The 26,373-nt window shown below is 42.1% G+C and overlaps 2 protein-coding genes across 3 annotated transcripts in view; both read left to right on the top strand.

The window, feature by feature from the left end:
* Positions 1-2,828: 2,828 nt before the first annotated feature.
* On the top strand, positions 2,829-9,711 carry scn4bb (sodium channel, voltage-gated, type IV, beta b). Its single transcript, XM_084564697.1, has 5 exons — positions 2,829-3,033; positions 7,423-7,586; positions 7,670-7,889; positions 8,233-8,362; positions 9,051-9,711. Exons 1-5 carry the CDS (start codon positions 2,949-2,951, stop codon positions 9,145-9,147), a joined length of 696 nt encoding a protein of 231 aa, XP_084420823.1. The 5' UTR covers positions 2,829-2,948; the 3' UTR covers positions 9,148-9,711.
* A 5,696-nt stretch (positions 9,712-15,407) lies between these two features.
* LOC311501981 (cell adhesion molecule DSCAML1-like) overlaps positions 15,408-26,373 on the top strand; it is a gene marked incomplete at both ends in the record, with an annotated part of 46,950 nt that continues 35,984 nt past the window's right edge. The window contains 2 exons of one of the 2 annotated variants that reach the window (XM_084564062.1): positions 15,408-15,630; positions 24,568-24,888. In XM_084564062.1, coding sequence (XP_084420188.1) covers positions 15,408-15,630; positions 24,568-24,888 — 544 coding nt within the window. The remainder of the gene's footprint in view (positions 15,631-24,567; positions 24,889-26,373) is intronic. The other variant, XM_084564063.1, reaches the window with a different exon arrangement.

The following is a 26,373-nucleotide window of genomic DNA, read 5'->3' as shown; positions in this document are numbered from 1 at the left end:
CTTGTATTTTTGCAGCATTCTGCAGAGGTGTGGATACATGTATTGCTTCAAGGTGCTAATGTGCGGCTGAGCTTAGATGTGTGTCCTTGACTTTTGTCGGGAGCAGCACACATTTTGCTGCAGTAAACCCGGATGACACCCATGTGCTTTTAAAAGCTGAGGCTGCACCTCTGGTGTCTGTGAATAGTAATGTGGGACACATACTAATGGATGCAGCATCTGCACAGTACATGCAGTGCCATGTGATAATGTTTGTGTGACTGTATATGGACAGACTGTGTAGTTACAGGCATCCTGCACAGGTCTGCAGAAGCCCCCTGTCCTTCTGCAGCAAAAATGCTGTAGTTTTTTTTTTTTTTTTTTTTCCATAGTGCAGTTCTGGAAGAGTTCCCATCACTGCTGCATTGATACTCCAGTGGAGGGGCCTGGGTAGGAGAGGAGGGAGCCTGCAGCCTGCCCACATTCACTCTCGCTTGATGGGGGCTGCGCACCCATGTGTCTTCTGTCCACTACCTTCTTTCACTGTGAGCCACACTTCACCTACATGTATGTGTTTATCACAGAGCCCTGAACAACACCATAGATTCAGATCTGTGGTTGGGGTTCATATATGTTTATAATGATTAGCCATGTTCAGTTTCATATTATTTATTCAAACACAGAGGGTGTAGCGTCTCTTAGATTTTACTACTGGTCTTTTGTTTGCTGAGTTTTGCTTAGTCACTGTCTCAGAATAATGCCAACTCTAGCAAATAATCACTATAGCAAATATTTAAATAAATGGTAATACTAATGAGTCAAGATTGAAAGTAACACAAAACACAGGCAACCTTTTAATGAACTTGTAAAGAAAACAGAAAAAAATAGCATTTTGTGATGTCCCATATATACATCCATATATACATAACAACTCGTTCAGTGAATATTCTGTTAGATATTTTCAAAGAAAGTACATACAGTGCATTATAAGCATACAACACAAGGAGGATACCATCATCTTACGTCTTCATAAATGCAGTTTAGTTTACAAATTCCAAGTGCAGCGCCTCACACGTTCTCATTGCATTCAGTCATTCTCATTCATTTTGTCTTCCTGTCAAGAAAAATACCAGTTCTATTAACACGGGAAAACAAGCAGGAGGCTAAGTCCAAAATGGGTATGTAGCTGTCCCTGTGTCCTCTGTCTATAACTGTACTTGGACTCAGATGACAAGCTGTGTCACGTGGTCTCGGCTGCATCCTTGTTAGAGCTCACCGCTCTCTTGTTTCCTCGATCCTGAATGAAAATAAATTTTCGTAATAAATATTCTTTTATACGACCTAGTCAGCACATTTGCAGCAAAAGGAAGGGGCCTGACGGGCATACACACTTACGTGAACACATCCGGCGTTAGTCCGATCCATAATTAACTAATCAAATCTGGAAACTGAGCTAAGCATTTTCTGCAAGTCCCACAGTGAACAGTGCATCATAAAGCATTTCTCAGCAGCTGTTGACTAATGGTTTGTACATTTATGAGAAAGGAGGGGGTTTTACACACCATCTGATACCATAATGCACTTGGAGCTGCATCACACTGATGCAAAAATGACTGTAGAACATAGACAGAGACAATTGGTATTGACACTATAAAAATAAAACTGAATTGAATAAGATGATATAAAGTGGTTTGGCCTTCTAGGTGTCGAATGGGGTTTATAAGAGGAGAGGAAAACTTAATTGCAACTTACATTGCAATTAAAACAACTATTGTGTTAGTGGAGAATACCTCTGTATTGTTTCCTACACATACTGTAATTGTCGGAAGCTGAGGAAGGGGACGTTATCAGCAACAGAACACATCTATTTATGAATGGAGCATTTCTTCAATGTGACGTTGCGTGTCTGGCCACGGCCCTGGGGCTGCATTACACAACCCCCTCTTCAACCTGCACTGCAGAACTTTTCTCTGATCTTCACAAACACTCTGACAAAAGTGCCTGAGTCTGCATCCACGCCCCGAGTCAGAAGATGGGGGAGGAGGGTGAAGCAAGGGGGGGAGGAGCAGCAGCAGAGGGGAGGAGTGAGTGGGGGCGCTGGAGGAGAGGAAAGAGAACGAGAGGGATGTGGGGGCAGGTGAGGGAGGGGAAACAGAGAGATGAGGGGAGAAGTGGCATGCGCCCAAGAATGAACAGGGAAAAGTTGTGAGGGACGAGCAGGGGGAAGATTCAGCTTCACTGGGGAGGAGGAATGAGAACACCGGCGTTCTCCTGTCTGTTTGTCTCCCCCTGTTTCTGTCTATCTTTCTGCTCGTCTACCCCACACCTCCCTAATTGTTTCTCTTCCTGGCTGCTGCTGCAATGTGGCTATCTCTGCAGTGAAAGTGCTAGCTGGCAGATTCTCCTTGAGTGAACCCTGACTGTGCGCAGTGAGTGTTTGCTGCTCTGCCTCTGTCCTGCCCTCACTGACTCAGCTGTGCAGCCGGCCGGCCCCTGAGCAAGCACCAGCTGCAGGAGCAGGTAGGCATGAAAACTTGTTCTGTACTTATCATCAAATCAGGCTTCCTCTCACTAACAGAGAGTTACAGTCTCTGTAGACATGTGCATGTGGGAAACATGCAAACACATAACTACAGTGGTTTATTGTGCTATGTTTGTGCTTTTATAGTGAAAGTTTTCGGCTGACTAACCCTTTCCTTTTCCCTTTTCTCCCGCTTTCTCTTCCCCCCTCATCTGCCCTCTGTCTAACCTACAGTGCTGCGGGGACTCAGGCAGGCTTGAAAACACCACACCAACTGTAGGTGGAACACTGGGATCTGCCTCATTTGGGGTCCAGACGGTCACTCAGACAGCAGCTTGCAGGTTTAATCTAGTACAACAAAGAGGCAGAGTTGTGGGATATTCTGCTAGCTACCAGAGCCAGGACTGGATTTCTCAGCACCATTTGTTTTGGAGCAGATCTGGCTGCCATGGAGGACAGGTGGATTGAAGTTAAACTCCCGAGGTTGGGCCTTCCGCACACAGCCTTCGGCCTGATCTCCGTTTTGCTGCTTGGTAACGTCTATCTTTCATTTTCCGTCACCTCCCTTTGCTGGTGGTCATTATGGCACAGCTGCTGTGCCTCATCTAGGCTTTGATAAACCGTCATGTTTTTCTCTTCCTGTGTATTTGTGTTGTTGTTAAGCAGAGTAACTAATGATGCTATGGTTATTTTAGATCTGACACTAACCTTCATCTCTCACCCATGTACAATATGTACAGTAGGTTTTAGGCGTTGCATGCACTGCATATTTACCTACTCTAGGGATCTGCATAGGTTTTGGAACAGGACTGATTGGATGGGAAAGAATTTTGTGATGAATTCTTTTTCCATGATGTTGTGTTTCATTTTGTGAGCACAAACAGAACGCAACTATTTAGAATTTATAAAAACTCACCAGTATTTAGTGTAACATCTGGGGATCGCCGAGTTAAAAATGCTGTTCCAGTCAAACAGTTTGGTGTTATCACTGATCCATAATGGTGTGGTTTGGGATTGTATGTCATCGAAAGGAAACGTCAGCAAAACAAAGTGACCCTCTGACAGAATGGCTGCATAAGACACTCTAGGCCCATCCACTCATAGGATATTGTGCTGCAGTTTTATATTATTGTGGGTACCTATCAGTGAGTCTACCATAACAGAGCAGGATGTACTGTGTGTGGATGTGACTGTGATGTTGCAGGAAAATTCACATGCTGATCTAAGACTGAGATCAGTCAGCCAGTGGTTAGGCAATGGTGTTGCATATACAGTAGAAAGTGCGAGTACAGATTAAGTCAGTTTTAAATTGCACCAACCAGACATCTTAACTAACTTTCCAAAGACATGCACAGTGAAAGAATACAGTTTTAGTCATACTTCACACAGTAACAAAGGAAAAAACGTTTGTCATTGTATGTATGTGGTACAAACACTGACAGACATTGTACAGGCGTTGACACACGTTGTACCCTTTACCCACATCTTCTCCACACCCATCCCTCCATATCTACTATTGGTTGGGAGCATAGTGCAGCAACAGTTCAGAAAACATGCACTGGAAAAGTCAAAGTCTAGTGTGGATTTATCAACTTTAATATTCATTAGTACTTAGCTTAATCACCTCTGAATGAACCCTTCATATCTCCATCATGGGTCAGGTCCAGGAGTCCACCATGTTGTGCTGCCATATTTAAGTAAACGCTGGCTCTAGAGAGGGCCTGTGACAGTTTTTATGTCAAAGTTTCCTTGGATCTTAGATCTAGGTCTTAAAGCTTAAAAAAAGGAAGGTGCATTTGGCCTCACCACTAATGCCTCCTTCAACTGGATCTCATGAGCTTGTGGTTACAAATGGAACATCTTCCATGAAAAAAAATGCTCTCCACTAAAGTTGTAACATCAGATGTAAGTTATGGGAACACTGCAGATAGGCAACTGTGTCCAGAAGCTACCAAGGTTAACAGTGTAGCATGCTTACGTCTCAGTGACTTGATGTAGGAAGTCCAAAGGAACAATAAAAAGACGAGGCCGCAGGAAATACCACTAATTTCCTCAGTACAAAGCCATGTGCAGGCAAACAATCAAGAACGTTCCACTACTTTTCTTGTGAACATGGTCAACACAACCCAATTTCATGGCAGCATGCATCCTACACACTGGTCCTTGAAAGCTCTATGGTCTGGAGCGAGAGCTGTTGAAACAATGAGTGTGTCCAATGAGTCATACATTTCAGTTCTTTGATAAAATATTTTCACTTTCACATTGAGCTGCATTTACACACACACACGGACCCGTCAGCAGCATCGTGGTGCCAGGCGGCCATTTATTTCATTCTTCTATTTTTTCACAGTAGCTCTTTTTCACAGGTGTTTCCTTTATTTAGAACAAGCCAAGAATGTCATTAATGAAATACCATTTATATAAAACAAAAAGTGCACAGTCGACTTAAACAGCAGGTGCAGGTGGCCGAGTAGCAGAGGAAAAGATGCTAAGGCAGTTGAAAAGCATCATCATTATAATGTGAGGGGATATAAGGGTATTTGTACCACGCACTACGTCATTGGACATTACATTTGTTAGGAGGTGAGCAGACTGCTCAGGAAACCTGCCTCAAATGATAAATAACACTGTTAAAGCCGGACACAGAAAAGAATTTCACAATGACTGTGAGTTTTCATCTGTAACTCACACTCAGTATATTCAATTAAAACAAAAGTGCTATGGTTGACATATGTAGGTTAGAAACTGGAGCACCACTGTCCTACTTTCATGTGAAGCACCAAGATTCACAAAACAAGTTTTAATGAGCACCTAGATAAGAAATAAAAAAGACACGACGCACAGTAGGCATCGGATTTAAGGGAGGGGGGAAAACGTGTAGTGTTTGAATGACAAAACACAGAAAAGATTAAGGTTCTCGGAAAAACAAAAAACAGATGTCATGGTCTCTTGTCCGCAGCTTCTGTATCTGCAGTCGTCTGTATCGGAGTTAGAAACATGGTACTCATAATGGAAAACAAATAATTTAAGGAGACACAGGGGAATGCATGAAAGCAGGAAAATATGCAACATAAAAAAATACCGTGAAAAGTAAAAATAATAATCTGCACAAAACATTGGCGTGATCCTCTTACAGTTTTTGCAAGCTCACCGTGCTGCATTGGGGCTGCAGCTGAGGACGAGATTAGAGACACTGAGATTGAGAATGAATCAATAACATTTCCACCTGCAATATGCCCTCCCTCACTGTGTTTATGTCCCTGCCGGTGTGAGAAATGTTGTTCCCATGTCCCACGGTGGTGTTTGTCGACCTTGACCATGTTATAAGTAACAATGCGTGCAAAAAAAAAAAAAAAAGACAGTGGGCAGTATCACAGGAATGTTAGAAACAGAGCAAAACATGCTGTAACTGTTCCTGCAACCAGACGTGTATAGGGTTTTATAGAGTTTATTCGCTATCTCCGTTAAACCACTGTTTAGCATAAGGCATTCAATGGTGCAAAAGAAGTAGAGAACAGACCGTCTCGCTGTCATTGACCTGCTGAAATGATACACTGACTCTATTTGCTTTCTGTGACCTTGACACAGCAGCAGAAAACTGAGCTCTAATCTGAAGGCTGAACACCTGCTGAGTTATGAAAAGGCAAACAATCAAGAAAAGAATTCTTGGTTTTATTGGTTAGTTTTACATTATTGTTATATTATTCATTGGTGAAAGCAACCTTGAATCACTGCAGCTTCCTGCCGCTGGTGTTCCCTGGTGTACAGTTACAGTTTTCACAGGCGGCACAGCAGGTTTCATCCTCTCTTATTTACAGTAATGTCACAGCAAGGGCATAGTGGTGTTATGTTACTGATGGTTAGAACTGTTATAGAAATATTATACCCAGTATGTTGATAGGGAACAGTTGACGGGGTACATATTTTACTGTGTATGTCCAGCAAATGTATTATTTCGTATTAGTGAGTAGTGAGCGTGTTTGTGTTGTTAGTAGTCGGGAGATTTAGTCAAATTATCCCTGCGCGTCTTTGAATAAAGTGCACAGCTGAACCGCGTGTGTGCCCTGCGCTGATTTCCTGACTCAGGTCATAAACTTTCACTTGTTTTCAGGCTCCATATAATCAATGAGCAGATGAGAAGTCGTGAAGTGCACTGAAACCAAAGTGGTTTCAAATGCAGATGCTGCGCAGGGTTTTGGGGGATCTTTTAGTCTAACATGGGATATTTTACTCAATCTTTCTTTTACCAGCACAAAAATGGATGTAGGTTTAGGTCACCAAATCTGCTCCATCAGAGTATTTGTAACTGTTTACTTCAAGCACAGACTGATAAAAGAATGCATTAAATGTGTTTAATCATCTGGGAATCTGGATACTTAAACAAATAGACTGACACATTTATTGATTTAATATGTTTTGAAAATCCAAGTGCAAAAAATGACAGCTAATCTGATTCTGTTTGAAGATTTGTAACTATATGAAGCTTACTTCTTGAATTTTTTATATACCCCTTTAATTTGTTCACAAGGACAATTTAGCCTCCAGCCCTGTGACAGATAGATAGATTGATTTGTTATAATGCTTTAATGGCTATAGAAGGGCTGCCAGAACCAGGCTAGCTATTTCCTGTATATGTGTTAAGCTATGCTAATCAGCTGCTGGGTGTAGCTAAATTTCTAACATGCACATGTGAGAGTAGTTTCAGTATTGCCAACTAACTCAGTGTAATGAAGTGCATTATTTTCACAGAACATGGCCTCTCAGGATTCAAAGCTGATTCAAAGCCAACACCAAAAAAGAAATGAGACAATGCATGTCAAATAACATATTGCTAATTTGTATATGATGTCAAATTTAAAGCAAACTGTCTTAATTTACAAACAACAGTGGTAGACGGTGAAATTATACTTTCCATTCTTCAGGTGTGTGGTCTGCTCAGGCCCTTGAGATGTCCGTGGGGAAGATTCCCTTCTTGGAGGCAGTGAACGGCAGCACAGTCATTCTGCCTTGCACCTACGCCAGCTGTATTGGCATCAAAAACCTGTACTTCAACTGGCAGTTCAATGACAACGGCACCATGCAGAAGGTAAAGCTCCTCCGTTTGAGTTCAAGCTGTCTGTTCAGGCTCTGGTAATTCTTTGCTGATTGACAGCTTGCTGGTTTTATCAGGTGTGTGAGTCCACGATACCATCAGAAGAGGTGGAACCTCAGGTGAGTATATTCCGAGACCGGGTGGAGTTTGTGGGGAAGAACCATAAAAACAACATCTCCATCATGCTGTGGAACATCACCTTCGAGGACGGAGGCCAGTACACTTGTTTTGGACGCAATCCCAAAGAGAAGGACAAGAATCACAGTGCCATCTTCAGCCTCATTGTGGTGGATGAGTGTGAGTGATCAAGGGGCTGTCTGAATATTACTTATATGAGCAAATTTATTTTTCCATACTGTTTATTATAAAAACTAAATGAATCCATCAGGGGGAAAGATCCCATGAGCTGTAAACAGCTGTCAGCTTTCTCAAAGCATTTGATTTACTGGTAGTTGATGGTTTGTATCGCTAAGAAGAAAACATCACTAAAATGATGTCCTCTTAGACATCTAAAAGGACTAGGGTTCATTAGAGTTGTTTTGATGTTGCCTTGAGTTGAAATGCTTTTAACAACACAAAAACAAAACAAACAAAAAACAGCCAAGTTTGAGTTCCCCCTTGTTTTTGCCGTTGTCCACAGTGAGGGTGGTGGACAACACCCTGACCATCATCATAGCCTCAGCTGTGGGTGGAGCCATCGCATTCCTGATGGGCTTTATGTTGCTCAAGAACTTCACTCTCTTTGTTCTTTCCAAGCTTGAGGAGAAAAAGTGAGTTTTCATTACCGCCTGAAATTTTTTTAAGCCGATCAGCCACAACATTATGACAGGAGAAGTAAATAACATTAACCATCTTGTAGCAATTCAATGTTCTGCTGGGAAACTATTGGACCTGGCATTCATGCGGATGTTACTTAGACATGTAGCACCCACCTAGACCAGACCAGGCACCCCCACCCCATAGCAATGATTGATGTCAGCAGCCATCCCCAGCAGGATGCAGCCTGACACAGGAACACACACAAAAACACTTTAGGAACAACTAAAAAAACATGAAGAACAGCACAAGGTGTTGACCTGGCCTCCAAATTCACTAGATCCCAAACTGATTAAGTATCTGTGGGATGATCCACAGGGGCCCCTCAACCCATAGGACCCAAAGGCCCCCACTAACAACATTCTGTTGCCAGACACCACAGGACACAGAAGGTCCATGTCCATTCTCTGATGAGTCACAACTGTTTTGGAGACACAAGGGAGACCTACACAATATAAGGACATAATATTATGCCTGATCGGTATATTTTGTCAGTTTTCATTCTGTTTCATCAGATTGTGCCTGGCCTTGTGCCACCTCAGATACCCATTGTTTCTTAAAGCAGAAAGTTTGAAATGTGTCTCTGAGCTGCCACGTATCTGCACTTCTAACACTTTTCTCTCCCCTCCCACCCCACCACAGTAAAGAGTGCCTTGTAACTTCATCAGGGATCGACAACACAGAAAATGGCCTCTCAGGATCCAAAGCTGATTCAAAGCCGACACCAAAAAAGAAATGAGACAATGCATGTCAAATACCATACTGATATATTTGTATATGCACATGTGCTTGCACATGCAGATTCATTATGTTTGAGCTGGGATCTTAATAACTCTGTGGCTGTGGCCTTCGAAAGGTGAATATATAGATGTGCACACAATATGCGCAACTGTGGAGATGATATACAACTGAAATATGCGCAAATCATTTACTATGTAAAATGTGCGTATTGTTTTTACATTATTATATATTTTTCATCTGAAGGACAATTGCACCTTCCAGAGTCATTTCAGGGTTAAATGTTGAAGTAATGTTAAGAAGCCCATTTACCTAATGAAATAAGTAGTGCTTAAATAATCACAGACACACCTCACTGCTCCGGCGACAATAGTGAAGGGAGAGAAGGGAGTGCAACGTCAGACTGATTATGGTAATGCAACAGGAAGGAAGAAGACGCCTCCCTAATATTAGCACTTGAAGTTTAACTGGTCAAATATTTGATCATTGTAAGCGTTACTACTAGCAACCTAGTCATCTAATCTGATCAGAAAAGTAGACAAGGCCAAAGTAGACTAGGTAAGACTTTAAGTACCATTAAGGCCAGGCTTAAAAGGTTATGTCGTCCAGTTGTCTGTCTTATATGTTTGCCATGATCTTGCATCATGTATGTTCACAAACCTAAATGCTCATTACAATTCCTTAGGTTAAAACCAAATGATGTGCACATTGAATTAAATTTTTTATTTGTGTGTACGGTTATGGTAATGTGATAAAATAGCAGAAATTCACAGTTGTATGTCATTTACCACAGTTGTGCAGCATCGCTCGTGGTGTTCCTTTTGCCACAGCCAAAGTATGTAAAAGAATTATCTCTGACTGTTTTCCATCTAAGTCAACACAAGTTCTTTCTTTAAGTGCTCGACACGGAAAATGCAACGTCATTATAACTGGGCTCTATCCTGCCTGTCAATTGATTTGCTCTATTTGCGGTTACCTTCCACAAAACACCTGCTAGACTAGGCTGTAGTGAAGACAATGGAGATTGTTGTCGTACTAACACGAACACCACACTGACAAAAATATGGCAGGGTTATGGCTGCCCAGTTCTTTATCCTGCACCTTCTCTTCTTTGCTTGATATAAAACACAGGTGCCTGAATGCTTCTATGCTCCACTGTCAGTTAGGACAGCTACATATATTGCAAAACAGTTTATAAAATTATGCAAACAGTATTAACACAGCAAGCTTCTGAACCGAAATGGTAGACAATCCCTTGAAACTATCCCCGACCCCCTAGAAAAATGAATGAACTTCAGATGCTGCTTTTAGGGCATATATCCAATGCATTTAAAGCATGTGCAAGACGGGCCAGATTTTAGACATACTGCTTGAAAACAACTTTTTGAAATACATGTTTTCATTTATTAACACTGGTGGCATCAGCTTGGAGGTTAACTGTAAATCCCATTTTGTACTATGTTAATCTCATTGTGCTTACCCTAGCTAAGGCTAAGCACTAGTTGATGACCCTGGATAATGCTTCCCTAGATCGGGCTCCACATATTCCCTTTGCTTAGTATGTGCCTATTCATGGAAATGGCTTTTTAATCCTAAACACTGATAAACACTCATTTAGTCAGTGTTTACTCTTTGCAATAAACAACTATCTATGGCACTGCAGTGAAAAAGAAGACTCTGGTTGCCCTGCACGTGCAAACTACTCATCAATAATAGCTAAAAGGACCGTGGCATCCAGTCTCAGATACAGTAGCATACCGAGTAGGGGGGCTGTAGTTCAAGTTACCCTGCTCAAAGAGGAGGGTAGCCCACTGACTGCACCAAACAGGGATGATTCCTACTGGGCATCACATCAGGAGATGAATGTATTTGCATCAAACTCTGTGAAACAGTAAAATGCAGTTTCAAGCTACATTTACAGAATACACATGTTGCACATTCATGACACTGAATGTCTGACTTTCAAAAAAATACCTCTGTAAAGTGAAACAAATATGCATGTGTGGTTAAACACTGTGTCTAGTCACAGCTGTTAAATGAGAGTACCGTGTGAATTTCTGTCAATAATAATGTGCCTCTAGTCTTTGATCACTGACTTGAAGCAATATATTATGAAGGGGCTGTGCCGAGCACTTTAAAAGATGTATATTTATTGCGTGTGTATGATCCACCTTGCTTTGTCACACTGTGAGATCCCAAGTTTGACCTTGTGGGACATATGTTTATTCAAGCTCCTGCTGTGACTTGAGAAGCCTGATCCCACTCTCATACCAGTATGTTACATATGAATCTAAAGTCTTAGCTTAGCTTAGCTCTTTCCACCTACTGACACCTTTAAAGAACTGACTGGTGGGCTTGTTGTATCATTAAATCTGCCAAATGCAAAGCATAAAAATTACAAGGGGTTGGGGTTTCATGGCAGTTTGTATGCTGAACCTTTTTCTTGGTGGGAAGCAGCAAAGTAGCAGCTTTCTGGAAATGGTTGGCTGGTAACTGCACAGTGACAACAACTCTCCAGGAATTAAGCAAACACATAATTTGTTTAAATAAAGTAAAAAATAAAAGATCAGATCATTCTTTTCTAAGCCTCTAGGATCCAGATTCATATCTGATGAACCGGTGTGAGAGTTTGCATCAATCTACTCATCTAACTCTGTAAGAGAGCATACGAGCCGAGGTCCTGTTTTATGGGATCTCAGACAATGATAATGCAGATGGGTATAAAAAAAAAAAGGCGGTGGCCAATATGTATTGTATAAGTTTTTCTTGTGTGTCTTTACTGCAGTCTTATTTAGCTTTAAAGAGAAAATCCACCCTTGAGTGGGACAATGGATCGACAAGAAAGCTTAACTTTTGGGCCGTGAATTCCAAAACATGAAGTCAAAGACAAAAATTATTTATTTGCCATAATTCAATTCACGTGTAGAGGAGTGGATTTTCTCTGAGGATTCAGAATTCATTAATGCTAGTTGTTTTAAGGGGATTTGTTTGACTTACCGTCTCACTGAATCAGTTAGCAGGGAAAGCAAAGAGACCAGCATAGTGAAAATGTTATGATGGCAAGCAACTCTATGCAAATCACAACAGAATTGAATCCTCTTGCCCCGCTGAGTTAATGCGACAGTTCTGTAAGCAATACAACAGTTGGAGATGTCCTGGATCAGGGAGTTGTGATGATGGGATGCAGAGTGAATGGGGATCATCCAGAGAGGAGCATGGAGTTGACTGGAGCCCCTGTACTCGATCAGACCCTTCACAACCTATAGACTCATACTCCACCGCTGCTCTCTGCACACAAATATACAGCTATAAGGCTCTGGCTCACACTCAGAGGATGTCCCCTTGATGCCTCTCATCCATGCATATCAACTCTTGATCTCTTTATTATAGAAATCGAATAAAGTTTTGATTAAAATCTGTCTTGTCATGCTGTTTGTATGTGAAGGGGCACAGCACTGAACTGGATCTTTGACAGTACTGCCCTCCACTGGACAGACGGTGGAAGAACAATGATGACAGCTCATAATGGCAAACAAGAGGAAGATGAACAACAGCTACTTTAAAGGAGCAATGCGCTGATCACGCTAATTCTCATAGTTTTCATAAAAAGTATTGCTATGACCTGTAAAAAATGTTTTATAATGTTAACTTTCTGTCAAAGTTTTCATAGTAAATAAATAGTCCCTCAGAGTCAGGATTATCTTAGTTTGGAGTTTGCACACCCTTAATGAAAAGCTTGACCAAAGTTGCATTATGGGAAGTGTATGCAGGGCAATTGGAGGTTAACAAATACTGCTGAATACATGGCAGGATATATCAGCCAGCGCAGTATTAGTTTTGACTCCTTACAACATCATAGAGTTGTTTAAAATCACACCCCTAGTGTGATTTTAAACATTCCTTATCTTTTCAACACTTTAATTCACTGACTGAGACTACGCCCCTGTGCTTACTTTGGTATGAGACGTGCATGATCATGTTATCGGTTTAGTTTTTAAGTGCACCCATTGACACGTTCATACATGAATTGGCCACTTCACATATGTCTGACTGCATCCACTAGTTAATGTACAGGTGGGTGGAACTTCCTGCTCCTCCGGTGGCCATGGGTCAGATGCAGGGTCATCAGCCAGGAACCACCATTCACCAACGTTTCGCCCCTTTGGTCCTATAGAACGTGTCCTGGTGGCGGGGCAGAGAGAGAGACGTCTCCCAGTCACCCCCTGCAGCTGTTGTTGGGGTTAGGTGTTCTTTCCCCTGCTCGAAGGCAGCCTCCATCTCCTCCTCCGCTGGAACCGTAAGCTTGATGAGGTGTGCTACTTTTGCTCCTGTGGACCACACAACAATGTCAGGGCGAAGAGATGTAGTAGTAAACCCGGTGGGGAACTGAAGCTGAAGCTGCCTGTTGCTGCCAAGGCCTTTCTCCTGGTCAGGGGAAAAAGCCCCCCACCCCCCTTCTGTGACAAAGTTGGTGTGGTTCACTGGTGATGATGCTTGTTTGCTGCCAGCCTTTCAGCACCCCAGCCAGCTTCCTCCGGACCTGGTCATGGCGCCATCTATAGCGAGAGTGTAAAGAGAAAGCAAAAAGAATACTTGCAAAAAGGAATTTAGAAAATCCTGATAAATTTGGGTCCTAACTGCTCGATGGTAGAAGGAAACCCCGTCTGTCACACACAGACCTTTCTGATCTTTATTTGGTTGCTCCAGCTTTGCTCACTAGACGTCTCTCAAAGCATCATATACAATGGATCTGCTGTTAGACTACATGAGGCATCCTGGGTTAGTTCTCTTTGGGAAAGTTTTCTTATAATCTGGCGACATTGCTTTTGTCACTAGGTAATCATAATCATCAATCATCTAGATACGTCTAAATCAGTCAAGAGAAATCTAGATAAATCAGTGTGATGTGCAAAAATGGGGCGCACTTGACTGACTGCTCTAAATCCCACCAGCAGATGTCAGCAGTAAGCTGCGTGTGGATCAAGACGCTTAAACCTCAGGTCAGATCAGAGCGCTGATGCCTGCAGAAAGTATGAGAGGAGGTGCTGCTGACCGTTTCTTGAAGCAGGCACACCGCCATAACTAAGTGACCTTTGGCTCCTGAGCTTAACAGTTTTGCATTTACGGATTGTGCGGATTTAAATGTGGCAGGATATGTAAGTTTGCGCTTATTTTGCGCATTATAAACCGCTTTATGAAAGAAATGTTTAAGTTTTAAGACTGAATGAATCATACGAATACCAATAAAGTAGTTTTTTTTTATTTTTTCTGTCAATGCAAATGTGGGAAAATGTATCCTCACAGCAGAATTGTCCGCGCAATTTCCTGAATCTCAGGATTTGTGTAGCATGTGCTTGGGTATTATTGCTATACTTTATAACGCTGTCTATAATTCTAATCAGTTGGTGGGCTGACTCATCAGGCTAATTTTACCAAAGCATTTCTGTGAATGTAATTAAACGTTTTCTTACAGCTGACTGGTGTCAGTTTTGTTTTGCTGGTGTCTATAGGTTTGTACAGGGCGTTCGGATCAGACGCGCTGCTGAAGAGGATCACTTTTCAGATTCCCCACAAGCATCCTCAGTGAATTTAAATATTCTATGAACTGGGAGTGTCCTGCAACTTGCCTTCCTCCATTCGTTTATGCATATGCAGTGGAGCGTTTGACATGAGGAGACGCAGAGATCAGGCTGAAAGGGAAACAAGGAATGTACAGGGAAAAGTTGCTCACTGTGCTTGAAGTGTTCACTGAAACCCTTTTATCGTTGGCTTTGAGCTGCTGTGTGGAAAGTGGCATGCCCCACACCCTGCTACTTTCTCCTCCTCTCTAGCTGCAGTGCATTTCTGTGCGCAAATGTCTACGCACACGTTGCACGGCTGCGAAAGACAAAGAAAAAACTGTTGCAGACTGATGTGTCCTGCAGCTCCGCGGCCTTGTGATTAAAACCCAAACTCAAGGGAAACGCATTAACACCCTTTTACAGTCTCCACGGCAGTCAGGGGGCTTTTGTAGATCCACATTGCGCAAAGAAACGCGGTGTTCAGGGCGCACAGGTGGGTGCGCTCTCCAAGGTGCCAAATCTGTCTGCGCAGCCCCACCGCTCACTCAGCGAGGCATTTTGGACACAAGTGCACCAAAATGCACCGTTCAGATCGAATCGCCCCTCGGCTTTGCTGTGATCTGTCGTTCCGCGGTGTTTGATTAGTGTAGGGAGGATGAATTTGTATGCACGGTAGTCTTGGGAGAGGAGAGGAGGGGACATGGGCGGGGCTGAGGCGCTTCTCATTTCCCCTCCATGCTTAGCGGGGCAGCAGGGCTGGAGAGACCTCCGGGGAGCACAGTCGCCAGTCCAGCACGGAGACCCGCCTGGCCAAAAAAACGCGCCTCACACTTGCCAGGATTGCCAAATATTCCTGAAAAATATACCTGCTATTTATGGCATGTGGCTTGTAACTTTACTCCTGCTGTACTCTCTCCAAGAAGGTAAGAGAAAATGAAATGCTTTGGATATTTCACATACTGCACACTCAGTGTTGGAGTCTAAATGCTTTTAAGTTGAATGAAAAGTGGTTGGAATATTTTTGAAGCTTTGGGAGAGGCAACCCAATTGCTTGTGTTTTTGTGCATCATCGAACACCGTGTGATGAGAGATTGGTTGAAATTGATTCTTTCAATTAAAATGTTCAAACCTGACCCTGTGGGCAAGTGCAAATATTGTGAAAGTAAAGGTGTAAAGTGATTTTTCACCTGAGCGTTGTGTGGTTTTCTGCAGCGGACCTGGATGCCTCAGATGGTGCTGATAGCACGGATTGTTTTCGCATTACCAACTCCAGTTATGAATATGTAAAATGGCTGAATAGGGAGAATGAGGTGCAAATACAGAGGGAGAGTGAGGCAGGAATGAAAACATGCATCGGGCTGCAATTACGCAAACTGATTTGCAATTTTAGAACAAATCCACTCCAAAAAAAGGTGCACTCTTGTAAAGTTTGGAGGTGGATCCTTGTGATTTTTGGTATCTTGACGCTTTCATTGTGTAGCCCTTGCTAATTGCAGCTGTTTGGATGAAGTGTGTTTGGCACAAGCGCTCGCTTCCCCTCTTCTTTTTAGAATGAGATTTTAAGACCTTTAATTTTTTTTTCCCTCCTGCGTGATTGTGTGATGTTGTCGTTTTGAATTAGATGATAAATAAAAGGCCCTTTCTGCCACAACGGCCTTATTAGTTTAATAGGTCTACACCCACATAAAGGCCATAATTAGTGGATTCAGATTTGCCCCCCTTATTTAATTTTGTTCATTTGAATTTTCCCCCTTATTGCAAAATTGTGTCTGTAAATGCATTTTAAATTGATTCATTTTTTTTTTTTTTTTGCTTGTTTCTTGGGATATTCAGAAAATCCCCGACCCTATTGCAAAGTTGATCTTCTGCTATTATAGTGCATTATAATAATCCTGAACAAATCTGCGTCGAAAATAACAGGAAATCAACACTATCTCTACGCGAGAGTGTTTTTTAGGCCTTTGTGTAGGCTGCATGTTTGGATTCACGTTTCCATTTAGTGCTGTCCTCATTAGCTCAGGCCTTGGTGAGGTGCAGATTTATATATGAAAAAGTCTAGGATGTGGGGAATTGGCTGGAAGGAGGAATATGGCCGTGCTCAGTGGAAACCAACCAAAAATAGGCCATTAGGTCTATTTGCCATTTTAAGTTCTGGCATTTTCTCACATTGAGTTTTGAATTTATTTTTTAATATCGTGAATATAAATTAGCACTTAGCCAAATATGGGCTGCGTGCGTTTTACTCGACCCTCTTTAATTTTCTGCGTTTGTTTGCGAATTATTTTATGGCATTTATTCCACTTGAGAGATGGGGGTTTCACAGCCTCGTCGGGTTCTGTAGGAATCATATTAATATGCGCAAATTTATCTCGCCAAACGAGAAACTCCAGGGGCGTGGGTGCAGATTATAGACTTGCCCGGTCATGTTCCTCACTAATAGCGCACCTGGACCCCGCGGACGTGTTGGCGCGTGTGCTGGTGCGCGCGCGCGCGTCAGGGCTCGTGTTTCCGTGTTGTGTCGGGCGCGTGGAGGAGGGCAAGTGACGGGGACGCCCCTCTTGGTTTTGTCGTTAGATGTTTCGAGTGTTATTTCTGTGGGAGCTGAACTTATTTATCACTTCTATGTCGTCACAAGATTCTTTACACACACATAAAAAGACAGGCTGCATAAAAATTCCCGAGTAATGTCGATAAGTGTGGCTATAACGGGTCAGGCGTTTGGGTCAGTCACGGTAAGTAACAGATGTTTAAAAATGTTAATTCAGTGCATTATTGCTAATTTAGCAATAAGTCAAATTAAATAGTTATTTATTCATTTTTAACTTTAAAAATAAATTTTACTTAAAATCTGCCATTTTAAATCCAGTCTACACACTGCAGCTATTTAGTGTAATCATGGATTAATTAGCAGTGAATGAAATCCAGTTTAATATATAGGCCCACTGTAGGCCTATATAATAAACTTTAAATTTTAAATCTAATTAATTAATCAAAAATGGAAGAAAAAAAATCAATGACATAACTTGGATTTTAATTAGAGGTGTGTAAAGCAGCAAGACGACTCCTCTCCTTGTTCTCTCCACTGCTCACCCCTCCTCTAACAAATAGAAATATGCAAAAATCCCCCACTTCCCACCCCAGTCCAATTCCCTGTGCTTCCTTTGCAAGGCTGCACAATTAAAGCTGCAATCTGAGCTATATGCACCACTCAAAGACAGAGCTGTGTGGTCCACAGGGGTGCCAATCATTACTCAGGCAGGGCACAGGCCTCCTTTCTTTAACAGCCCAAACCTAGCATTATTTAATTTTACATTTTTTTTTACACCTTAAACACTCGTCTCAAAGAGGGGTAAAGGAAGAATTCAGAGATGGCAGTGTGATTTTGGTTGCAATCAGGTCTTTTTTGAGGGGGCTTGGAAACCAGATTCTGATGCTTTTAATTAAAAGTAAATTACTCTTTTCCATAAAATATACAAATTCATTATGGGCATGCTGTAAAAAAAAAAAAAGAAAAAGAAAAAGAAAAAGAAAAAGAAAAGAAAAGAAATCATGTTCTAATATTCCATCACGCCCACACTTTGAACCATAAAATCAGACGATAAATATAATTTAGTTGTCCTTCACAAATTAACACATTAAAAAAAAAAAAAATGTCTGCGGTCTAACTTGTAGTGAAATGGTGGGCTAAGACTGGCAGCATAAAGGGGTTCATTACGCTTCCCAGCTCACCAACAGGACGTCACAGCTCTGTCACTGGCATCCCTGCTCTCCCAGTCGCCCTGAAATATATAATAAATCCAAATGAGATGATCAATTGGACCTGATCAATTTTTTAAAAAAGCTTTTAAATAAAGAAGCAAACAAACAGTGAGATATATTTCTAGCAAGAACTCTGTGTAACACCACGGTGGCTAAATTGAGCCAGACCTCCTCCAAATTTTATTGGATGCCGGAGCTGCACATTTTCAGAAGGAGGGAGTGTTCTGCAAATGTCAAATCTCTGAAGCAAGTAGTTGTTTTTGTTGGATCTCCCTCTCTCCATCTCCATCTCTCTCTCCATCTCTCCCTCCCTCCATCGCTTCCTCTCGCAGTAACTCCCCTCCCTCTCTCTCCCTCATCACTAGGCAGAATTAAAGGTTGGGGGAGGGGCAGTTTATGCAGACTGTGCTGGGACTTGTGATCCACAGATTTGATATTCACATTAAGAGAGAAACTGGCTGCTTTGATGTGAGGGGGAGCAGGTCCCAGGGGACTGCTGAAGTAGCACACTTTTTTTTTTACTGACACAGCACAGTCCAGGGGGGGTTGGTGGTGGTGGGTGGGGTGTGGAGCAGATTGTTGGGGACAGGGTGTACAGAAAGACAGTGGGTGGGGAGCTGCGATACCCCTTCGTTGATTAGATGTAACCTCAACAACCTTCCCCCCCTACTTCCCCACCCACCAACCACCTACTTATGCCAGACCCCCGAGGATTATCCATAAGCTTACACCTTTCTTTATCCCCCGTATCTCACCAATATTCAATTCACACCCCTTCTCGAGACGTGTCTCCTCTCAGTGCTTCCTGCGCCGCTTTATGTTTCCACACAGAGTTGCAATCCCTGTGCCCCCTTATCAAAAACACAGCTCACAACTTTCTGTCCCAAAAACACCTGAAGGATGAGTGATGGAAAGACGGCAGGCCGGGAGCGGAGTGAAGGCACGAGCTACAGTCTGGGTGGAAATGAAGTTGTTTCCAAAATAGCAAGAAGGAGAGGCGGGAGAGATTTTTTGACAGACTACACGGCTGATGTGCACGCCTTGTCTCGGCTAACTTGAATCCTACTTTTGACCTTTACCATGTGCATTTCATATCACTAAAGATGAACTGCTGTGTAAATTATTTTGCCATTAAAAAGAAATGGAAAGCTGGAGATGGGTGAGAGAAGAGGAGGACAGCATGTGGATGTAATATGCCTGTGGTTGGGCACAGGGACATCTGGATGTGAGAATGTGTGAATGTGAAACATTGGGGGCTCTGGAGTTTGTTTACCTCCTCATCACAATACAGTTCTGAGCATCAAGCGTGTGTGTGTGTGTGTGTGTGTGTGTGTGTGTGTACACTCCTGTGCACACTCACATCCTGGAGAGGCGTAGATCAGCTGCATTATGCATGATGAAACCTTGCATAGGTTATGACTTCTGCCTTTCTGACATACATATTCATGCGTGGCTCTCTGGCAGGATGTATAAAATAGTAGCTGCGACTCTGACAGCCTAAGCTTTTGCTCCAGCGGTGCCATCAGTGCTCCAACACCTTCCAGTGAGGGCTGGTTGTCTCCCTGGCGCTGTCTGTGAACGAGGTTGATGAAGCCTCCTGGGTGCAGATAAACTGCAGTAGCAACAAAACCGAAGCCCCACAGCCTTGGTCAATACTGTTGTGAAAGAACAGGCTGTCCGCATGCTGCTAGGTTTAGATGCTCGTGGACTTTACTGTGAAAGGGGGTGTAATCAAAATGAACAGGGGCACAATACGTGCAGGACACGTCAAATTATTAAAGCCATCCGTTTTTAATGTATCTTCAACCATTAAATGATTACATATCAGGCAATTAATGAAATCCTCACTAAACATTAAACTAGTCACCAACTATTTTTGTTATTGATTATTCATTTCCGTTATTTATTTATTTTTAAGAATAAATCAGTTTTTCTTTGCCCAGTTTCTCAAATATCTTCTGATTTTGGGATGTCAGTTGCACGTGATTTAACTCAAAAAGTTGTAATGAGTTTATAAAAAAAGAAATAGATTAAAAAAAATGAAATTAATCATTAATTCACATCCCTATTAACATAGCAATGCAAGCTGGTGGACCTTTAAGGCATGAAGAGCTCACCTTTGACTTACAGATTCAACATTATTTTTCTTAGCTTAACTACAGTAAGCTGACAACAATACAATGTGTAAAAAAACATTAACCGAAACCTGATGTATGCTCACTCTGGAAGCTGGTTGTAGGCTGTGAGAAAATGCTGGCTAAACAACCTGGTTTTTGTTGCATATTATAAGATAAGTTAAGATAAGATAAGATCATTATTAAGCAGCCACTTATAAAATGTGAAGTGGCTGGTTAATCTGTTAAAAACTATAGTTAACTAACCTGTAATTCATCCTTACAGGCAATTTTCACTGCAGTCATTTTGTCTGAGTCGAGGTGTGTTACTGATGGCTGCATTCCATTTAGGAGAGGTTCTGCTTTTGTGCATTCTGGTTCGCTGCTGTGGATGCTTAACGGAATTAAGCCTTTATTAATGCACCTGTGCTTTACCCACTGTGGCAGGTCAAAATATCTGCTGAGAAAAAGGTGTGTTGGTTAAATATAACCTGAGCTGTGGGGAATGCAGCTGGTCACAATGGCATAATGGCTCAGTCTGTCCATAATTGTGTGTGTAAAATGACATTGAGTCAACTGAGGATCAGACAGTGGCAGTAGGTGCAGTATTGTTTATTGAAGGTACATTGGTATAACGTAGGTTTGACGCAGTAATCATGTCGGATAGTTCTGAGTACACATGGCGCAACTAGCCAAACTTGATTTTCATCTTTGACAAAAACATTTTGTTTGGGCACAGCCATTTCAAGCCATGAGAAAAATGCAGATGTTTACCATGCAGTCTTTGTTATCCAACTTGCTGTCAGTACTTTGTTGGCATTGTGTTTTCCTGCCGCACAAGCCATCTACTATATCCTGGTAGGCGCAGGTGGTAATGTTTCGTCTGCTGGTTTTAAATGGAGTGGAAACTCTGCCAGTCTGACACAAACCAGTACTGTTCCAGTTGAGCTTTGGAGTGCACCTGGCGTGAAGTGATAGTGAAGTTGTGCCTGACACACCTAATAGCAGTTTTTCTAGAGTCAGTCATTCACACACAATTCAAACCAGAATGTAATCCATACTATTTATATCTGTACTGGCAGCTCACTTAGTCCGTTCCTTTTAGACATATTTGCTCACATTAGCCTCAGTTTTGAACTTATAATAATAATATTTGAGACAGAGATTGGAATTTGGTGACTTAACGTTCTCAGGTTTAAAGTGTTTACTGGGTCGCCGTTGTCAGGTTAAATTGTTGCATTGTTTTTTTTATTCAGTCACAGCTTTCAAGTGCAAGCGCCACCATGGCAACACACTTTGTCTCCTCCCAATGTGACTGAGCACTGAGAGCTGCTTTGTGGCGTGCATGTGAATGTATTTATGTCTATGCTTGTGTGTGTGTGTGTCAGCTGAGAGCATGTGTGCTTTGCCTGCTTTTGACAGGCTCTGAGTGGTGGGAGTTTGTTCTGATCCCCTTTCTATTCCACTTCCCACTCCATCAGTCCCAGTTCTCCCCAGCCCCCCCAGTGCCCAGGCCCCCAGGCCATATAATCTACTGTATGAGAGGTTCTTCTGCTGCCCAGCCCCCCCGAGCTCTCAGGGTGACCCCCTCACTTCTCTACTTTAGTGCTGTCCCCCCATTGGGAGATTATAGATATTGCAATCTTTAATATGGGCTTTATGCTCAGGGGCCATTATCAGTAATCTGCAGAGGGGAGGGAGTCTGACCTGGTTTTGCAGCCCACCATCGGACAGCCAGACACATTTTCATATACCATCTGTAACATGCTGCCCAGCTTTATCAATCTCTAAACCAGGGACTGTAGCACTTCTTTAAAAGGAAGCTAGAATTATTGACTTAGCCCTCTAGATTGATAAGATAGCTGCGGCTTTCTTCGATCTGGTGTGTTGAGCTTAGTGCCAGCACAATGATGACACTGTGGATGGTGATGATTTATTCTGCCAGGCTTTACTTGTTAATGTTTGTCTGTCAGCATCACCCATAGCTAGAAGCCACACTTCACTTATGACACAGCCCGAACAAAAACTGAATGCTTTGATGGGCCAGTGGAAGAAATACATCACTGATCAGATGCAACGTTTGTCTTCACTCTTGATTTATTGCGTTGGTTTTAGTGACGTAGAATACCTGTTTGCTCTCAGAGTCATGAAATCTTTTGAACCTTGGCGACTGCAGTACATCAAAAATATAGTGATTACCGAGATGACTGTTACAACTATTTTGGCTACTGTACTGGGAGAACTTCTGTTAACCATATCATGTTAACAACAGCAATATTTCTCCGTCCTTCCTTCCTTAGTCTTACAGCATGTTTTCATATATTCAAAAATAATGCCACTCTAAGACTGTTAATGATCTGGTACACACAATTGCCATTATTCAGAGGTATGTGATGACAAAGTGTTGTTTGTTATCTAACCTTTCACAAGACAGGGTGCGCTGTGTTTTAACTCAACAACAACAACAGATGAGTCGGCCCATAGAGAAGTCAACAGTCTTTTGCTTTTTGTGTGCTGCTGTCCTTTGCAGTTGTTGAGCTGAAAAAACAAAACAAAGCAATCATTCAGTCAATTGGCAGAAAATTCTCAGACAAGTCATTAATTACTTAATGGGTAATCAATTAATTATTTATGAAATTAACTGCTTGACTGTCAAATATATCTTGTTTGTAGCCTCTCAGGAATATTCCTTATGTAATGATAAAGTGAACATCTCAAAAATGTATTTGAAATTGGGATGGACATTTTGTACATTGATTAAGCAGTATGTTTTTATGTTTAATCATTAAAAAACCCATTAAAAACTTTAATTTTTGTAACGTTGTACAAAATGTTTTCCTGGATAAGAGAAGTCATCTGAGGTGTTATGTAACTGCACCACGAATAGTCGATAAAATAATCCTAACATAAACAGTACTTGAAGTGAATGAGTGTATTATATCTGAAAGCGTTTATTTTAAAACGCTTAAGTATCTCAACTTAAGTAAACTTGCATAAATGTAAATTCAAGTTTTATTAGTAAATTCTTTAGTATTCCAAACATCCAAATAACTTTTTTTTTTTATCAATTTGGACTAAATATTGCCTTTACAAGCAGTACTAAAGATGGTATAGAGAGAAAAAAATATTTGTTCCATTTGGTAAAAGAAAATAAAACACTGTTATGACTGAAAAACTACCACAGTACAATAAGAGCTAATTTGATTGATCAAAATCCTCAAACTTTCAGTACCCTTAGGTGTCTTTAGTGATGTTTTAAAGACTTTCGGCAATAAGAAGGTGGTGTATGGTGGTGAATGACATAATTATGAATCCACAGTAGTTAACGTCCACATCTGTCCATCAGCACTAATTTATCCTCTAATCTTTCTTATAATGACCCCGAATTTGACACAGCCCCCCCACTTTCCTCTTCTCACTCTCCTTTCTCTGCTGGAGGTGTATGTGTTTAATCTGAGTGCCAATGAACAACATTCCTATGTGTGTGTACATTTTGTGAGCGTGTACGTGCATGTGTGTGTTAAATATGTAAGGAGATTAAATAGACTTAAATCTCTGCGTCTGGCATAGAAATTCCAATCACATAACCTATCAGCATGTACCCTCCCTCTCTCCCTCTCTCTCTCTCTCTCTCTCTCTCTCTCTGTTCGTCTTTGTTTGTGTATGTGTGCACACACTGTACAGAGGTAACAGGCTCCTCCCCCCCTCCGATCCACCTAAACCATCACAGGCTTTAGCCCAAATCCCTGGGCTTTCTGCATCACATGACTGATGTTTGCAGCTGGACATTTGACATACATTTGTTATGATTATTTTGCCACACATTTGAAGGACATTCCTGCTGAGTTCAACTCGTCCAAACTGTAATGAACATACATCTCATACATATTTACACGCAAAAGTATCAATACACAACTGCTTCTTGTTGGCTTTTCACTTCCACCTTGGCCTGTTAAGTGACGATGTCTTGTCTATTTGTCCCTGCAGTACACAGTGAGGATGTGGGCTCTACCAGGCTGTACTTTGTGAATGCCTCCCTGCAGAGGGTAACCTACTCCAGCTCGGTGGGGGTGTCCCTGCCCTGTCCAGCAGGGGGCACCCCCAGTGCCATACTACGCTGGTACCTGGCCACCGGCGATGACATCTACGACGTGCCCCACATCCGCCATGTGCACGCCAATGGCACCCTCCAACTGTACCCCTTCTCGCCCTCCGCCTACAACAGCTATATCCACGACAATGACTACTTCTGCACTGCCGAAAACCAGGCTGGCAAGATCCGCAGCCCAAACATCCGCATCAAAGCTGGTGAGCTGGATGTATATTTGCAGATGGAATGAGCCTGAGAGCAAAGAAAGACTGAAAAAAAGTTTTTTTTTCCTGCAGCCAAAAGGTCAAAGTAAACACAACATGATGAGGAATGGTGCAAAAAGAGACAGTTGTTAAAGCATAAAGTGGAGCAGATGTGATTGGCAGCTGGAAAAAGCCCAACCCACACACAGAATCACCTGCCCTAAAATAGCCCCTCTCGACCTGAACACAGACTGACCTAGAACACAGTCTACAGAGAGAACATCTGCATCCCATACTACATCAGGCCTCGGCCTTTGCACACACCTATTTGACTGAGCTGGTGGTGAACTGCTGCACTTTACACTGACAAAACCCCCTCAGCTTCACGGCACCATCTGGTATAATGCAATCTAAAAGACACTACTTAGATTTAAATAGCAACTACGCTGTGGTTTTTAGACCAGATGAGGATGAAAATTGTGAGAATAGGTTAAAAATAAAAACGACCTTAATGGCTCATCCTTGTCAACGGTCATTTCCACTTCATAAAAGGTCAGAACAACAAAGACCATCAGCCAACTTGACTGCTATTTGATTGCTGAATATTATGGAGATCATATGGAGATGGTCATACTTTTTTATGTACACATGCTGGAATATTTATTTTTAAAGTGAGTTACACACTAAACGCATAAATTATTTCTGTACATCAAGTATGCCAGGCCTCTTTTTGGAGCAATCTATATTGATTTCTTTTGTTGTTTCTGAAGAAAATATATTTTCAGTAGTCTAGTCAAATAAAGAGTCAATCAATAAATAATAGCTGAATTTGTAGGAATGATGTTTTTGGAAATATTCATCAGAAGCTACCGTTGCCATCATATCCTCTTTTCTGTCCTCCTTCTCCTCACTGCTCTCTCGTTCTTCATACTGTCCTCTTGTGCCAGACTAAATATAGCCACAGCACACTTCTTTAATTATCTCTCATTAACAAACCTAATTGGTGCTTTCCATTGATTAGACCAAGTGAGGCTGCTTTAATAAGCGAGACCTCATCTAAAGTAAAATAGCACATCAGGGGTTTCGGGCTCCTCAGCTCTACAACAAGAAGAGACACATGAAGAAGAAAGGGAAATTTACCCAATGAACAGATACATCAATCCACAGTAAGATCAAACTACAGCTGGATTATAGTTACACTGCATCTATTGTTTCGCCCTCCCCCTTTCCCATCATTCATTCAGGCCAGCCGGTCCCTCCCCCTTCCCTCCTGCCATCAACATCTGTTTTCATATTCTGCCTCCCAACACCGACCTGAACTAATACTCATATTCATTCTAATACTAATACTAGTGCCAAGTTAAGGATTTCAGCCAGGACCCTGAGCTGCATGCCAGCCGGTTGCTGCCTTCATTCCCACATGACCCAAAAGCCCGGCCTCAGGAGCCAAGGGATTAGCATGAACCTAACATCCTGCAGTCAGAGGCCTCTGTCAGCCCT

The sequence above is a fragment of the Chelon labrosus genome (assembly GCF_963514085.1).
Source record: "Chelon labrosus genome assembly, chromosome: 17".
Classification (NCBI taxonomy): domain Eukaryota; kingdom Metazoa; phylum Chordata; class Actinopteri; order Mugiliformes; family Mugilidae; genus Chelon; species Chelon labrosus.
This window is presented reverse-complemented; position numbering and strand designations above follow the sequence as displayed.